The sequence below is a fragment of the Panthera onca genome, chromosome B2, assembly GCF_046562875.1.
Source record: "Panthera onca isolate mPanOnc1 chromosome B2, mPanOnc1 haplotype 2, whole genome shotgun sequence".
Lineage (NCBI taxonomy): Eukaryota > Metazoa > Chordata > Mammalia > Carnivora > Felidae > Panthera > Panthera onca.
In genome coordinates this window covers 7,497,129-7,514,374 of record NC_138343.1, presented here as the reverse complement: position 1 = coordinate 7,514,374, position 17,246 = coordinate 7,497,129, and the positions used below count along the sequence as shown (strand labels likewise).

Genomic DNA, 17,246 nt, shown 5'->3' with positions numbered 1-17,246 from the left:
GAGTAATCACGAACCCTTCTTTTAACAATTTGCCAAGAATCTTGTCCAGGATCAACAGTAAGTGTGCCGGTGGTATGTATTACTTCTCTCTATCTCTTTCTTTATCTTTCCTGTTTTTCTGGCAGTGGGAACTTTGATTTTCATCATCTTGAGTCTTCTGGCGTCAATGCCGTTCCTCCCTCAGTATTTAGAAGAAGGGAAATTCAAGAGTAGTAATGAACTTGAGAGCAGGTCGCATACCCATTCCCTTTCTGATCCCCATGTCACTTTGGCCAGTGTTGTCTACATGCTCAGGAGCATGAGGTGCGTTACGATTGTGAATTCTGAATACTTCAAATCCATGTAATTAGAAGACCTTAGAAATGTATTCCTGTATATTAGCAATGCATTTTAAAATTTGAGCATTGCTTATACTTCCTAAAAGCAAAATCAACACGAAAGCCACTATGTTAAGAACATTATGATAACACTATTTTTGAGAAAAAAATTGGATTTTTTTTTTTTGAGAGAAGGCCATTCAGTGGAATTTTTCCTTGACTCTTAATTTAATGTTGACATGCACAAGTGAGAAAACGATTTGCTTTCCAGGTTTTGCTCTAAACAATACTACTAATAAAAGTGGCCACGTAGCAATTTATGCTACGTTTCCGACGTTTTACACACGTTACTCATTTATTACAATTACCTAGCAAGGTGTACGGGTTTGCAAATTGGGGAAATGAGAAAACCGAGACTCAGGCAACTCTAGTCAAATACTTAATAAATGCCAAGCTGGAATTTGAATTGAGACCATCTGATTGTAGAGCCACAGGTTTTTTTTCCATTTCACCACACTGTAAGGTTAAATGACATTTTCCATTTGACTTTTAAGTTTTGTACTTCCTATGATGGCCATGCTGAGTGACCTTTCATTTGGGCCATGTCCGTGGGAATTGTGGGAATAAAGTTGTGTTACATTAATAAGTTGAATGACAGTTGAGTTGGACTGCTTTGTACATTTCAGTGTACAGAAATCTAGCAATGAAGAAAAAGCTGCCTTTATCAATTGCTGGTCATAAGCGGAGATTGTGCTTTATTTATTACAAATCAATTAATGGTCCTTTCCTCTAACACCCCATCAATCAATGCATATAAGTTTCCATTGATAAGGATACCTCACCAAAAGAAATCCATTCTCCTTTGTCATTTTGACAGGAGTTAGCTCTAAAGGTGGATTAGTCCAGAATGTGGTAGGGAAATATCCGTAGGCTGAGGCCCAAACCTAATTCTGTTAAGTCAGAATTGTCATAAGAACATTTGACGATCGATGATAACAACAAAAGGCTTTCTTCCCTTGTTCCCATAGTCAGGATTAATTTGCTTCTCCGACTGAAGAGTTGAAAACTATTTCTGTTGGTTCATTTCATCGCGCTCGCCCCATTGCCAGATGCTGTAGAAGGAGCTCAAGATAGTGTCTGCTCTGTTTCCCAAGGCTGGGTTTGGAATTTAAACCATTTTAATAGGGAACTGTGTAAGAAAATCTAGTGTAATGCCTAAAAAATGTACAGTTGCAGATCTGCATGTGGCCGCTGGCTGGCTCAGATGTAGGATTTCTATAAGAAGGGTCCAGAAGAATCTTTGGAAAGGAGAAGTTTCATTAACACAGGCTCACCAGAGGAATGTTTGAACCGGGATAAGCACAGTCGAGCCACCAGCCCTGTGCACCGTATTACTGAGAGTGTGCTGGAATGTAGCAGCCCCAGACGGTGCATCTGTGGAATTTTATTTTAAAAAGTGATTGCAAACATGTGAGTATAGTTAGCATGCCCTGCTTTGGGCCCTAATCGTGGTATTTCCATAGTATTTACGGAAATTCATTTTTAAAGAAGTTTAAAAACTGGACGTTAAAAATCCTCTCTACTTAGCTGCGTGATAAAAAGCATTCAGGAAACACCGATGCTTCCTTTAGTTCATGTTTAACCCCCGGCTGGAAAACCGAACTGCATTTGTGGCCCTTTCCTTCCAGAATGTTGCCTCGCTGTTTTGATGTGTAGAACTTGGATCATGCGGGTCAAATCCTTGACTAGGAACTCAACTACATAAGGTTTACTTCTAAATCTTGGTGTGTAAATAGCCTGGGGGGGGGGGGGGTGGAGCTGTACTTTACCAGAGTCTTCATTAACGAAAGACCATAAGCATTGTTTTTCATTTAGTTTTATTTTATGTAACTTTGATATATAAACGTTGATATTGGACAATCATTTTCCGGATGTTTCTTAAAAACAAATCCTAGTCTTGTTCCGTTTGCTCCAGCGTAAGTTTTAAGGTAGTTACTTGATCTATTGACATAATCTAGTATTAGTCTCTCAGAAGTAGAGTGATTAGATTTGGTTTAGAAATTGTATGATTTGTTTAAAATGTGGTATAACTCTAAGACAGGATTGTACTACTTTCCATTTGTTAGCCAATGCTTTGGGTAAAAAAAAAAGAATATTTGCGTAACTAAAATACTTTGTCCGTTTTCCACAGGTAGCAACCCAACTTTCACCCAATTAAGATTTGTTTTTTGCTTCTGTTAAGCAATCCCGTAAGTGATGGATATTTTTAATTCTTGTAGACACAGTGGATGTAGCTATGTTAAGTTATGCTATTAACATATTAAAGGTATTCTAAATACACATATTATTCTAAGTATTGTAATGTTGAGGGGCACCTGGGTGGCTCAGTTGGCTAAGCGTCCAACTCTTGGTTCAGCTCAGGTCATGATCTCCCAGTTTCCTGAGTTCAAGCCCCGCGTTGGGCTCTGTGCTGACAGTGCAGAGCCTGCTTGGGATTGTGTCTCCCCCTCTCTCTGCCCCTCCCCCACACATGCTGTCTCTGTCTCTCTCGAAATAAATAAACGTAAAAAATTTTACAAATTTTCTAATGCTGAACCCTCAAAGAAATCTCCAATGTAAAAGGGATTGAAATCATACATTATGAACATATGTTCTTTGACAACAGCAAAATTAAATTGGTTGTAACAGAAAGCCAACTAGAAAATTCCAACACGTTGATATTGAACAACTCACGTCTAAAGAACCTCCAGGTCAAAGAATGTATTTTGAGATGTTAACAGCACACACGAAAATATCAAAGACCAGAAGACGCAGTTATAGCACAACTTAGAGGCTAATTTATTGCTTTAGATGCTTCTGTTAGAGAAAACAGTATAGATTTTAAAACCTCAAATAAAATTGGCAAAACTATTGAGAAATGGAAAACAAAAATCCTAGGAGTGGCTGCCCCTGCCGGATAAGGGTTGTGATCTGGGAGGGACCCCAGAGGGACTGCCAGGGTTCAGTTTCCTTAACTGATGTGGCATACAGTGTTTGTTGAGGCCTGGACTGTGTTGTGCCAGAATTGAGGTGTTAAAGCCTCCACCCCCCAGTTCCTTTCAGTGTCAGCTTGATTGGAGATGAGGTCTTCAAAGAGGCCTTAACTTACAATCAGGTTTTTAGGTTGGCCCTAATCCTACCTGACTGGTGTCCTTCTAAGAAGTGGGAATTTGGACACACAGAGGAGATATCAGGGAATGGAAAGGACAGGGACCCCCATGGGAAAGAGGCAAGAGGGGAGCAGCGTGCATGTCGAGGAGAGAAGCCGCAGAAGACACCAGCCCTCCTCACGCCTTGTTCTTGGACCTCCACCCTCCAGAACTGTGAAGAAACTCATTTCTGTTGTGTGTGACACCCGGTCTGTGATGTTTTTATTATGGCAGTGCTGGCATCATAGAGCATCCATATTTCAAACAATTCTTTCTTCTTGTACGTATCGTAAGGACTTCTGTATCCATCTCCTATGTCAGTTATAAATGAGTGCGTAGGTGATGTCCTACTGAGCCTAAATGCTGCCCTTCTGTGCCAGTGCATGCTAATGGCATTTTTGGGACTCTAGGTTGTGGGTTTAAGTTTTTTTTTAAGTTTTATTAACTTTAATTTGACAGAGCAAATGGGGGAGGGCAGAGAGGGAGAGAGAGAGATTCCCAAACAGGCTCTGCACTGGTCATTGCAGAGCCTGATATGGGGCTCGAACTCTCGAACTGTGAGATCGTGACCTAAGCCGGATTCGGACACTGAACCGACTGAGCCACCCAGGTGCCTCAGGACTCTAGTTTTAGGGAACAATGGGGATTCAGTAATTTCTTTGGGAAAATTCTACCCCTAAATCAATCTCTCCCTCTCTTCCGTCTCCCTTCCTCTCTCTTTCCCTTTCTCCCCATCGTGCTGGGATTCTAGAGTTAAAAATGTACTCTTTGGATTAAAGACGTTGTGGTCTCTTCCAAGAATTTATTTTTATACGATGAATATTCTTGGAAAGTAAGACTTTGCTCCACGTGAGGGATTGACTCATCCTATTCGTTTCCCATGTGGTGGCAGGACTGAGAGGGTCAAGGTGGAGGAGTAAATCCGGAGAAGTGTCCATCAATTGGGCCGTATCGTCTTCTGTCCAGAGCACATACTCTTGGGGACTTCCTTCTCTTCCAGAGCGCCGTAACTTTGTGTTTTCATTTTGGTAACGATAATAGAACTAGTATAAATACACGCCGAATCACTTGAGTGGTCACGTTGTGACAAAATCATCCCGTGAAGTTTCAGCACCTGTGTTTACACTTGCGTCTGCCCCGTACAAGTAGCCGGCTTTGCTTCTGGCTCACTGTTGATTCATGAGTGAGGAGTTTCTACCAAGTTTAGGCTGGACGGCATCCTTTTTCTGGTACAGGTTAATAGGAGAAGTGGGGGGAGAATGGAGCCTCTCTGTTGCCCGGGGTGACGTCAGCCCTCTCCACGGGAGAGAATCCTGCCTGTAGCTTCAGTGCCATAGGCAGGCTGCAAGTGACAAATTGATCGCAGCACACCCTCGTCTATCTAATTCGCGTCGTGTCGTTCCATTGTGTTTCCTAGCGTTGCTTGAGCTCGTCTTCTAAATTTCTTTTGGCTTTAGAGTCGGATGCAAGCTTAAGGGGCTTCTGCCTAGTGGCGTTTGGATACAGATTTTGAAAACGGAAGAAAATAGTTTGTGTCAAAACTGGGAGTAGGAGTGGACTTTTGTGGCTCAGTTTGAAGGAATGCTGGTCTGGAATAGAGCAGAGAAGGCTGGGCTGGGTGGGTGCTGTCACCAGGGATCCTGGGGCATGTGGGAAGGACGGGGTTACGTTAGCTTGGATACTTGGGGGAAGAAGACGATCCGGTAGGTCATTTTGTAGGTGACCTGGAGGAACACGGGGAACTCACAGTCTGACCTACAGCTGGCACTCCCGGTGAGTTATCAGTAAGGGAAGAGCCGTCTCAGAAAAACCTGACCTCTTCTGGGTGATTTAGAGACAAATGCATTTCTAAAGCGATTCATTAGGAAAATTGAGGGCAGTGACCTCTGTAAAGGAAGGTGAAGTGGTGTCAGACCCCTTCCGTTTAGCTACTGGCAGGTCCTGAGGCCATATGTGGGGTGTCCTCTTGCACAGTGAGCAAATGGAGCGGGCAGCAGTTGGGAAGGCAGAGGAGCGCGAGACGGCCACCGAGCTGACCCCTGCTCCCCACGTGGGGTACATGGTGGAGCCTCATTCCCGATGCTGAATTCCTCTGTTTATACGGTTACTGAGCTGACACGCTTTCTGTGTCCTTTTTAGTTCTTTATTAACCAGTCCCACTTTTAGGTGGCTTCAGAGATGAACCAGCTTTATAATAAATTCCGGAAAGGGAGTCGTGTCTCCGGGCGCTCCTATGGTTGAGCCACATTTTCAGGGAGGAACGTCAGTTGAATGACCGACCTTATGCTCACTCTTGAGAGAACTGTAACCCCAAGTCTACCTAAAAATACCTAAGTCTTCTAAACACAGACATGGCCTGGAAAGTTAACATATTGCTGTTTGTCTCTCAGAAATATTACTATATGGAAATAACCATGACAGCGCAAAGTACGGGATTTTATGACTTTTGGGTCTTCTAGCACATTTTATATATGAGGCACAAAGGTGTCCTGCAAAACACTCACTTTTTATTATACTAAAAATGGGCTCATCAGACCAAAATAAAAATTTAGAATTTCATTTTCTTAAAAAAATAGAATTACCCCTGGATTTCATTAGGGTCTGTATATGTGAATCAATACTAATATTTCACTGCGTATGTCATCATGAATATCATGAGAACTTGTGCTTTGTATGTCACATGTATAATGAGAAAAATTTTAATATATTCCATCATCCAAAACTATTTTCATTTTCCGTGTTTACCATTTAATCCATTTTGTTTCTTAACCCTGTGGTGGGGAGATTTCAGTGAGTGGAAATCAAGTCTTACCATCTTCCACGGAGGGAAGACCACGTCCTCCTAGAGAGCATTGGCTTGAGAGCACGCGGATTTGAAGCTGGAGTTTGTTTGTGGCTTATGTTGTAATTTCCGTTTATACAGCATCAAACACCAGGAAGCAATTCTTCTCAAAGGCAAAGAACAGGGTATGAAGGAAAAGGGGAGAAATGAGACTTGCAGAAAACAAGGCATGATACTGAAAAGTTGTATGTGAAATTGCGGCAAAGTTAAGACATGAAGGAGGTATGTATGAGGTTTAAAGATAAAAAACAATATGATCTTGAAGTATAGTTTTAGTGGGTTATAGGACGGGATTAAGGCATAGAGGCGTAGGGGCACCTGGCTGGCTCAGTTGGTGGAACACGTGACTCTCGATCTCTGGGTCGTAAGTTCAACTCCCACGATGGGTATAGAGATTACTTAAAAATAAAATCTTAAAAATCCAAGAAAGAGAGATGAGGGAGGAGAGAATGATGAATAATTGGAAACGTGACCGGGTAGGTTTGAATTAGATATCTTCTTCATAATGAAAGAACTTGTGAATGTATTAGTAGTTTCTCAGCCGTAAGAAGATGAAAATATGTGCTCCCCCCTTTTTTTCATAAGGCATTCGTTAATGTGTTAAATGAAAGAACAATTAAAACATTTCTATGTGACTTTTTCCTTTGATCAAAGAGGAAGGAGAAAATGTTGATATCTTTGACATTCACAGTTTTCTACACATGCTAAAACCGTGTGAAGGTAAAAATATAGTAAATGTGTTGTAAATGAATGATAGTGCAGTACACATATACAAATTCTACAGATAGGCTATAGCAGAATTGTAATTTAGATGGCCTAGTGGATTTCCCAGTGATGATGCTTGCCTAAAGTTCTAATTTTACCTCCCCTGCAGGTGGTAGGTGGGACTTACGGATTGCAAATATTTATCGTAACACCCACAGCAAGCCTTTTCTGTTGCTTTTGCAATAAGTAACCCGTGCCACGGACTAGCATTAAAGGCAGCACGATGGAGGTTTATCTGTGTGCTAGTCTAGTAATTGCAATACCAGCCTTCAGGTGAAATCTTTTACTTAGATTATAGGGATGGAATAGTGTTAACCTACACTGCATTCTGTGTACTCAGCCATGTTGTAAGGGTGTCCTGGGTGTCATCACATTGAAACTTCACGGCAATATAATGGAGTAGATCATTATTTTATACCCATTTGTCAGTTGAGGAAACTCTGTGAAGCTCAGAAGAGACTTGTCTCCAGTCAGATGTGTAGTAAAAAATGGAGTCAGGATTTTCACCTAGACTGCTTGCTCCAGGGCTTTTAATCAGTCTCCTTACAGCTCCCCAAGGAAGTTTGGATGCTCCTTAATGTAAACCACAGAACTGGGATTCTAATTTTGGAATTACATAATGAACTGCTTTTACAGTGTTTCAGCCATTCTGTATTTAATGGCATATTGATTTTTTTTTTTTTTTAACCTGGCTAAGAAAATGTAACATTTGACTACTAGACTGGCTATTTTCCTGAGTGGTTTTTCAGGTGTCATATTGATAAGTACATACTTTACTCTGTACAGGTGTATTATCCAGCTGCTTTGAAGTCTAGAATTCTTTGTGGATCTTCTACACCTTCAGACTTGAGTTCTCCTTGGTTTGATTTGCTAAGATGGGGTACTGCTACAGATGAACTTTTTTCTTCCAGGGAGACGGGTATGGCGTATCGTTGCTATGTGTTAGGCTAGTGTTACCTGAGGTTCCCACCAAGGGAGAGAGCCACGTGGCTGTTGTGGAGAAGGGAAGAGATAAGACCTGTGTATATATGGCATAAATCTGCCTGAAGTTAGGAATTTTGATGTACAGAGTAAAGAATGGACTTAAGATCCCAGAGGGTATGGAAATCCCATTTTTGAGTAGTCAAAAAGCTGGTAGTTCTGAGTAGTAAAACTCACTTTGTTAAAAGTCTGAGCGTGTTCCATGTATATTAAGTCATTCTTAGGGAATTCCTTGGAGATGTTGATATGTAGACCTAAGTTGATTGTATGCTTTTAATAACTTCTAAACCAGTCTGAAAGATTTTTCTGGAAAACCAAATGTGCACGATTCCGTGTTTCAGGTCATGCTACCTACTGTCAGTCGGTTAATGAACACTTGAAACCATGTGTAGCATGGCAATACCATGTGAGTTGCTACCGCCATGCCTTTTCTAATCCATCAACGTTTATGTATAGGGTGCTCACTCTGTTGGAGCAAAATACTGTGTGTTAGGAGCCATAGAGGAAAAATTAACAGCCTGTATTCTCAGCCAGTCCTTGGGTAGCTGGTGACCAGACATCTGAGTAGCAAATAGGTCCTCGTAATACAGGTAGTAGGTAGTCCCAAAGAAGTGCTATTTCATTTGGGGTAACCTATTCAGGGGAATGAACATACAATATTATGTGGAAGAGACCTAGGAGGTAGGATTTTGCGGAATTACATCGAATAAAATGATGGAAGGCAGAAAGTCTGAGATCTCAGTTTGCCTTCAAAGGCCTCTCCCTCCAGTCAAATTAATCTCTCCCCCCACGTCCTCAACAGACATTGGTTCCACTGTCTTCTTCGGACTATTATTCCCCAAGGTCAGATCTGCATTGCTCATCAGAGTTGGGAATGTATGTTGTTAAGATTAAGGGTCATTTTGGAAGGGATTCTTAAGTTTGAAAGCTAAGCTCAGGAATCTAGTGCAACATTTCTAAAGGTGAATTCTTGATCCCCCGTGAAGTATTCAGTGAAGATGTGTTCCATGATCAGTTAAGTGTTGGTGACACTTCACAGAGTTTCTGTGGACTTCTCCAAGTCTTGAATATACTCATGTATGTGGTGCATTCCCAGAAGGAAGGGCCATGGCATGCTAATGTCTCACACTTTGAGCACAGAAGCTTTGTTTCCTAGAGAACTCGTGAACAGCTACCCTGTGTACTAGTTTGCTGGTTTGTGCTGTTTGGAAAAGGTGGTCTCAGGTTGTTCTGTGTTGGGCCGAGGCATTGAAAACCATTCTGAAGTGGGCAAAACTAAGTGTGACTTTTTTTTTAAAACGTTTATTCAATTTCCAGAGAGAGAGCGTGCGCGAGAGAGACTGAAAGTGTGTAAGTGAGTGTGAGGGGAGGGCAGAGGCAGAGAGGGAGACATAGAATCTGACGTAGGCTCCAGCTTCTGAGCCATCAGCACAGAGCCTGATGTAGGGCTTGAACCCATGAACCGTGAGATTACGACCAACTGAGCCACCTAGGCATCCCTAAGTGTGACTTCTTAATAAGCCAGACTGCAGGCTTTTTAAAAAATTTATATATTTTTAAATTTCTTAAAATTTTTATTTATTTATTTTTTTAAATTGTTTTTTAACGTTTATTTATTTTTGAGACAGAGAGAGACAGAGCATGAATGGGGGAGGGTCAGAGAGAGAGGGAGACACAGAATCAGAAGCAGGCTCCGAGCCATCAGCCCAGAGCCCGACGCGGGGCTCGAACTCATGGACCGTGAGATCGTGACCTGAGCTGAAGTCGGACGCTTAACCGACTGAGCCACCCAAAATTTTTATTTTTTAATTTACATCCAAGTTAGTTAGCATGGAGCCTGCATTTTTAATTTTTGTAGGCCTAGGTATAAGCAGCTAAGAATTTTAAGGTGCAGAGAAGTCCCAAAATTTCATGGAATCCCAAAGTCCTTTACAGGAACTAATTTCAAGGTATATTTTAAATTTAGGGTTTGTTTTTCAGTGCCGTGTTCTGGCTTGTGCTGTTGTCACCGATGTTGAGTTTAAAAGACTTTTGTTGATCATAGTTATTCAATCATATTGGCATCACATTCGGTATTAGGTGCTATGAGAAGGTGGATGGTGTGGACGAGAGAAACCTGGCCACCCACATTTGCTGTAACATCCCCCACAGCCACCATGGTGTTGAAGGAAGGACTCACTAAGACCTCATGTAATGGATAAGGACATGGTGGGGCTAGGGTGGTTTCCAGTCTTTCTGGCAGCTGTTGATAAAGCTTTTAATGCTATGTCTAGCCGTCCACTTCTAAAACTCCATTCGGATTTGTCCTGGTAGAATCATGCGATCTAATACTTGTGTTCTATGTTGTCACTTCTGGATTGTCACAGGATTGTCCAAGATGGGATTTAAAAATCATTTCCTCCCCTGCCCATACTTGAAACAGAATCACATGTCAAGTTGCGTTTCATCAATAAAATCCTTGGTTGCTTTTTTCTCTGCCTTTCCATAACTAATGTTTAGAGGCATTTTCTCCTTTAAGTTTTGAAATAAGGCAGCAAATAAATAGCTTACATAAAACTGGCCACTTGAGGATGTTTGATCCAGAGAAATGTTATGAGAATCAAAAATACAATTCATTGGATTGTTGTGAAGGGTTTCAGTTAAAATCTATCCTTCCCAAAGATATGACCACTTTCGTTAAAAATTAATGTTTCACCTGTATGAGCATGATTATGTACTAGATGTTTGTATAATTCTTTGAAACTCACACTAGAATTGGTGACGATGGGAAGAAGATTTAGGAGCGTATAAAGTGCAAGATAAATCCTGAAGTTCTCTTAAAAGCCACATTGTATTTACTCCGAACTCTACTTTGAAAAGTAGACAAGCGTGTCTTTTAGGAGAATCGTTTTTTTCTGGGAGCGGATGCTTACAACCGCTCTGGTCTTTCAGTATAGCTCATTTCATTATCTTTTGTCACCCTAAATGGTCAAAAGTTTCTACATCCAAGTGGAATCTTTTTTTTTTATTTAAACTATCTTCAGAAAGTGTGTGTGTGGGGGGGGCACTATTTGGGTTTGTTTGTATCTGGTACTCTTGGAGATTTTTGAAATAATCAAAAAACACTTAGGTCATAGACAGTGTTTACTGTCTTTAAACAATAGTTTACTTTTCTTTTTAATAGGAGATGTGGTATTGGAGCATGTATTTGAGAAACAGGATAGACAGCATGCAGATGGAGTGTGAGACACCAGAATCCTGCTTAGATCCAAGTCCTGGCCCCACTACACGCTAAGGATGTTATTTGGGGTGACTTCCTCCATCTGTGCCTTGGTTTCTCCTCACATAAAATGGGGTCGGTGATCATCCTAACTGTTGCATACAAGTTTGTGAGGACACTGAAGAGTTTAAAATATTACCAGGTACATGATAAGCATTACATGAACGTTGGCCATTTCTAGTGGCTTTGTTTGTAATATGATGGATGACTGGGACATCTTTAGCAGGAGGCTGGGACTTGATTGTCATGTCCATATCCTTCCCCCTCCAATGATTGACAAGCTCCAGAACTTTGTCTCTGCGGTTGTAGAAATGACTTCCAGCTTTGTGTTCCTTACCGGAAGCTAAAAATAATCTAAGAGAATGTTTGATTTACCTTCCTCGTTTGAGAAACCTTTGGCTCTTTGACACTGAAGCTCAAAATGTTTAGGGTCCTAAGAAACCAAAAACATGTTTGTAAAAGGTTCTTGTGTTTGTCCATGGCAAGGAGTGGGTGGGCACTAAAAATACAAGACTCCACATACCTGTTGGTGACATTGTTTTTCTTTCTTGTTGTCATGGTAGTAAGTGACCAAAATCAAAGTATTAGCCATAATTTATTAGTTGAATTCATAGAACTCCACTGAACGTCATTACTGACCATAAAATTGAGCTTGATATTTTAGGATGACTTCTGGTTGTTAGATGTTTGTCTTTGAAGCCCAACCTCATCTCTGAAGTATTTCCAAGTTCTTTGGTTTAGGATTTTTCCTGATAGTCTGCCACTAAAATCAGAAACTGTGATGTGTTTGAGAAATTCCAAAACCTTTCCATCCCATAGCCCCTGAATTCTTTCTGTAAACGGTTTCCCTAAGACTATATTTACTATTTCAGCTTCCTTCCAGAGTGGTGACTTCGAGCCCTATGCCTACAGTGCACATGGACCTTCTGGAAGACACTTCATTCGGATTATGCCCTCCGCACCTCAAATTCCGTGTTTTCACAAACAGAATCACTTCTCAAACTGTGTCCACCTTCTTTCTTGCCAGTGACTTATTAGCGATCTCCTTGATCTTCTTGATACTGAGGTGTCTACGGTCCCTCATCCCTTTCAGTCCCCATTAGAACTCTTTGTTTTGCCCCCAGCTACCTTTCCTTCAACTCTTTGCTTGCTCCTTCCCTGACCAGGAACTCATGGCTTCGTGCCTAGATCATGACACCAGCCTCCTAAATAGTCTCTAAAAGACAGGGATTCAGTCTTCTCTTGGCTGTGGATCTTTCTGATTAAAGCCCCTATTTTATGTTTCACTCCTGATCCAAAACTTCTGGTGGTTCCCTGTAAAACCCATCACTTGCCCTTGACATCTTCTGTCTGGTAGCAAGAATTCATTTTCTGTGCGTAGCGTCGTAACTCCTCTCGGGCTCTCGCCTACCTTCTTGTGTGGCATTCCCTTGGTATCTCCTTCACCCACACTGCTCCTCTCTCGTCTTGGATCCACTTCTCCTGAGCTTCAGCTCCTGTCTTCCCCTGGTCTTTCATATACACCCTCGCTTAAAGACTCCTCACCTTTATTTCTCTCTTATTTCATGCCTTATACGGATACCTGTTACCTGTCCATTTATATATTTGTTTTGTTTCCCGTTTTTATATTTCTGTTTTTTAGATTTTCCATCTTACTGGTGTATCAATTCCTATGTTTGTATTTGTCCTCTATTTGATAAAGTAGGCACTAAATCGAAAAATGTGGAGTGGATCCATGGTCACATCTTGGGGGGGAGCCAACATATGCATAGCTGTGCTGGGGTTCAAATGAGGCATTCTGGAGCAATGTTCATAGAAATACAGGCGTAAGGTGCTGTGATTGATGGTTGGTCACGTTCTGGGCTTTTGCTGCTGATGTCCTTTTTTTCTGGAATAGCAACACTTTTCTTAGACTTCACATGACCTTCAGAGTTCAGTGGGAGACAGTGAGGTGTTTTTGCATAATAGGTCTTCGTGAATAAGAGCCTGTGAGCTCGTGCTTATTTATTTACGTGTATTTTACTAGGTCTTCGATCTTACTAGGTTCTCTATGGATGTTTGTCTTGTCTAAAAGCTTACTAAGATGGAGGTGCTGTTTTATTGTTACCTCAGTACTGCTGGGGTCTCCATTAGACGACCAAAACCCAATGTTCCTTGACCCACACGATGGCTTGAATATTCTGCCTTAGTCCTTTGTGTGTTGGTGTTACACCTTACCGCCGTCCCTCACTGCCACTCCGGTGCTGCCCCTCTTGCTGCATTTCAGCTGGTACCAGGTGCTTGCGTTCTGCCACGGAGCACTGTTCATTGAGCATTTTGGTGAGGAAGAATAGAACATTGATAGCTGTACGGCCCAAATGAGTGGGGTTTTTGTATGTTTGGTAAGCATACGTTTTCCTTCACAGGTCAGTCCACTGCTTTCTCCCCCTTATTTCTTTGCCCAGGTGGTCCGTATGCGTGCATGTACTGTTTTGGGTTTCCTCTTTGTAAGATCTGCATTTGCTGCCCCAGCAGTGTCTAACTTGACATCCCTGCAAATTCAACACCTGTGCTGTCTTTTCTGTCCTCAGGTCATCTCCAACACGCACGTCCTCCTCCCCTGCCCCATCCACGGAGACTTCTCTGGTGTTCGTTCCCCAGATGCTCCCAGAACTCTCAGAAAAGGGAAAAGACTAACGGTAAGAATTTTTTTCTCCCTCTGCTTTGAAAAGTTCTTACTCACTTTTAAGTGCTGCCAGTGCAAGAGTTCTCTTAAGAGGGAGTGTTAGGAGTGTAGTTAAAAAATGTTGATTTTGGATTCCTTTCGTGGTGATGATCCAGGAGGAAGAAGGTGAAAGAGCATTTTACAGGTAACTTTTTCAGGCGTCCGTATATAAAAAAAATTTTTTACTGTTTAGTTTTGACAGAGAGCATGAGCGGGGGTGGGGCAGAGACAGAGGGAGACGCCGAACCCAAAGCAGGCTCCAGGCCCTGAGCGGTCAGCACAGAGCCCGACGCGGGGCTCGAACTCACAAACTGCGAGATCGTGACCTGAGCTGAAGTTGGGACGCTGAACTGACTGAGCCACCCGGGCGCTCCCACTCATCCATACATTTTTAACAGATCCAGGATTCTGTTGGCTTCTAGCTGCCACCCCTGGCATGACCCACTGGTACTTTAAACTCCATATAGCCAGAGACAAACTCATTCTGTCTGTCCTCCTGTAACCTTTTTCTTTCAGTCTGGTACTCCAAGATTGGCAATGTCACTTTTTGGCTGGCTCCATGCTGTACCAACCACTCACTCCCTGTGCAAGGAACTTGCCATGTCCTCTAAATATTTTCCAGTCTGCCACCATTATCCCTTTCTCTCTGGCCTCTGTCTCCAGCCATGGCATGTTCAGTCCCGTTTTTACCGGGTTGTGTAGGTTACTGTGGATACACGCCTCCCCCCCCCCCCCCCCCCCCCCGTTTCCAGCCTCCTGAAATGGATCTCCTTGAGTTTCATTTCTTGACTAAAGGGCACAGGGCAAGCTTTGTGGCATTTTGTCTCATTTCCATAATTGTCCCACACCTGGATCTGTTGAGGTCTTTGGTTGTCTAGTTCCTGAGTCCGTCTTGATTGAGCCAGAGTGCATGTAACTGTTTTCTGTCCCTCTCTTCCATATCCAGTGGGCACTTTAAATTAAATTAAGCGACTATCATAGGCCAGAAAGTTGGGGGCTCCGTGGTTACCTATGAGTTGCTGTATCTCTGATTGTCCCCAGTACGATTCAGACCCAGTCTCCTTCCCTTGTGTGTCATTGTTTCATGGTTATGATTTGGAGTTCTTCTGTCCATTTTCTGTTGAGCTAGTTGGGGCTTTTATCCGGGTCCCAGTGTCTGATTGTTGACCAGTTACTTAGTGGATTAATCCAGCCTCTGTATGTGACTTCACCTTGGACTTTCACTTATTGATAGTGCTTTCCATCTGATTGTGGATTGACTGGTGATTGTGATACCCATAAGCACGGAGGGGACTCCTTTCTCACTGTGTACTTCTTACGATTACTGTAATCAATTTCTGCAAACGTAGTGGCTTAATCAGTACATTGGAAGTTTAGGTGTTCACGGGACCACTTTCCCCACAGGGAAATTCTTTCGGGAGAATCTGTTCCTTGTCTTTTCCAGCTTCTAGTGGCCGCTTCACTCCAGTATCTGCCTCCATGGCCACCCTGTCTTCTCCCTCCACCCTCCTCTTAGAAGCATAATTGCGACTGCATTTAGGGTTCAGGTGGATCATCCAGAATAATCTCCCCATCTCTGGATACTTACTTGCAACAGCAAAATCTTTGCCACGGAAGGGAACCCGTATAGTTTCCAGGAATTAGGATCTGTCACGTTCGGAGGCCATTACGCAGACTACTACCCCACGGTGGCTTTACTCACCAAATGTGGGCCTGCTAATTCTCATGGAAACCCTGCCTCTGACTATTCCTGAGTCACGGTCAAGCTTGCCAAGCCCTTGGGTATCTCTGCCTCCTTATCCGTCTTACCTGTACCTGGACAATTGGCCTCAGTCCTGTATATTGAGTTATAGAGATTAGCAAGTCCCTTTTCAAAAACATCACCCCCTCGATGCACCCTCTCTATCTCTTACAAAGGCCTTGCCATTCAGGGCCTCCCAGATGGTCTCCATGGTGCTTCAGTTATCTAGGACACATCTCGACATGCTGGGAAGTGTGGGCTGCTGTTTGCTTCTCCAGAATGCAGTTTTCTCTTCTTCGGTACTTGGTGAAGTATTATTCATTTCGTCCGGTTCTGTTCAAGTGTCAGGTTCTCAGAAACTCCCCCAAGCCCCTCCCTTCCCTCCTTTTCCACGTGGCATTAATGACTTCTTCCCTCCATTCTTCCTCAGCGGTCTGTTCAGACTTCCTTCTGACCCTTGTACTTGATTGTGTCTGAACCTCCTCCTTGCTAGACTGGGAGAGCCGGGGATAGGATAGTATTCGTGGTTTTAAAATTTTTGTGACACGTGACATGCAAGTGTTTGACCTAATACGGAATATAAGAAGTGTTTAATCATTTACAATTTTCCATAATTCAGAGTATCTTAGGGCATATAGCTATTCAGTACTCTTCTCCCCATTTCCTTATGAATCCTAAAGTAATTGTTTTCCTCAGGTGAGAATTTGTTCCTCGTCTTTTCCAGCTTCTGGTGGTTACTTCACGCCAGTATCTGCCTCTGCGATTGTTTTGCCTTTGTACAGTCCATGTTGGCTTAAGTTTCCTGTGCCAATTAACTAAAAACATTCTAATTTATGTATTTCTCACTTCAATTTTTTTGAGAGAGAGAGCACGCACACACAAATGGGGGAGGGGTAGAGGTGGGGGATAGGGGATCTGACAGCAGAGCCTGACATGGGGCTCGAACCCACAAACCATGAGATCATGACCTGAGCAGACAGGTCATGATAGACACTTAAGCTAGACACTTAACTGACTGAGCCACCCAGGTGCCCCCACATTTAAATTTTTAATTGATGTCAAGGGGTCACTATGCTTATTCCTCTGTGGAACCAATTTACCTTCATAAGTGATTTCATGAAACCTGACTCTACAGTCAAGGGACCGTCTTGTTGTGGATCTGTACTTTTGGGCCAGAATTAGGAATTTGATTGGTTGGGGCTGTTACTTTGAACTTACTGGCAATTTGTTGAAACAAAACCCCTTTCTTTCTTTCTTTTCTTTTTCTTTCCTTCCTTCCTTCCTTCCTTCCTTCCTACCTTCCTTCCTTCCTACCTTCCTTCCTTCCTTCCTCTCTCTCTTTCTGTCTCTCTCTTTCTTTCTCTCTTTCTTTCTCTCTCTCCCTCCCTCCTTCCCTTCCCTCCCCTGCAGATGTTTTGTTTTGTCTGAGTAGATCTGAACCAAAGTTCT

At 42.5% G+C, this 17,246-nt stretch overlaps 1 protein-coding gene across 1 annotated transcript in view; it reads left to right on the top strand.

Annotated features, from left to right (window-relative positions):
- LOC132666666 (uncharacterized) overlaps nucleotides 1–17,246 on the top strand; it is a 612,017-nt gene that overhangs the window by 279,649 nt on the left and 315,122 nt on the right. Inside the window, exon 5 of the mRNA XM_078446589.2 lies at nucleotides 13,923–14,030. Coding sequence (XP_078302715.1) covers nucleotides 13,923–14,030 — 108 coding nt within the window. The remainder of the gene's footprint in view (nucleotides 1–13,922; nucleotides 14,031–17,246) is intronic.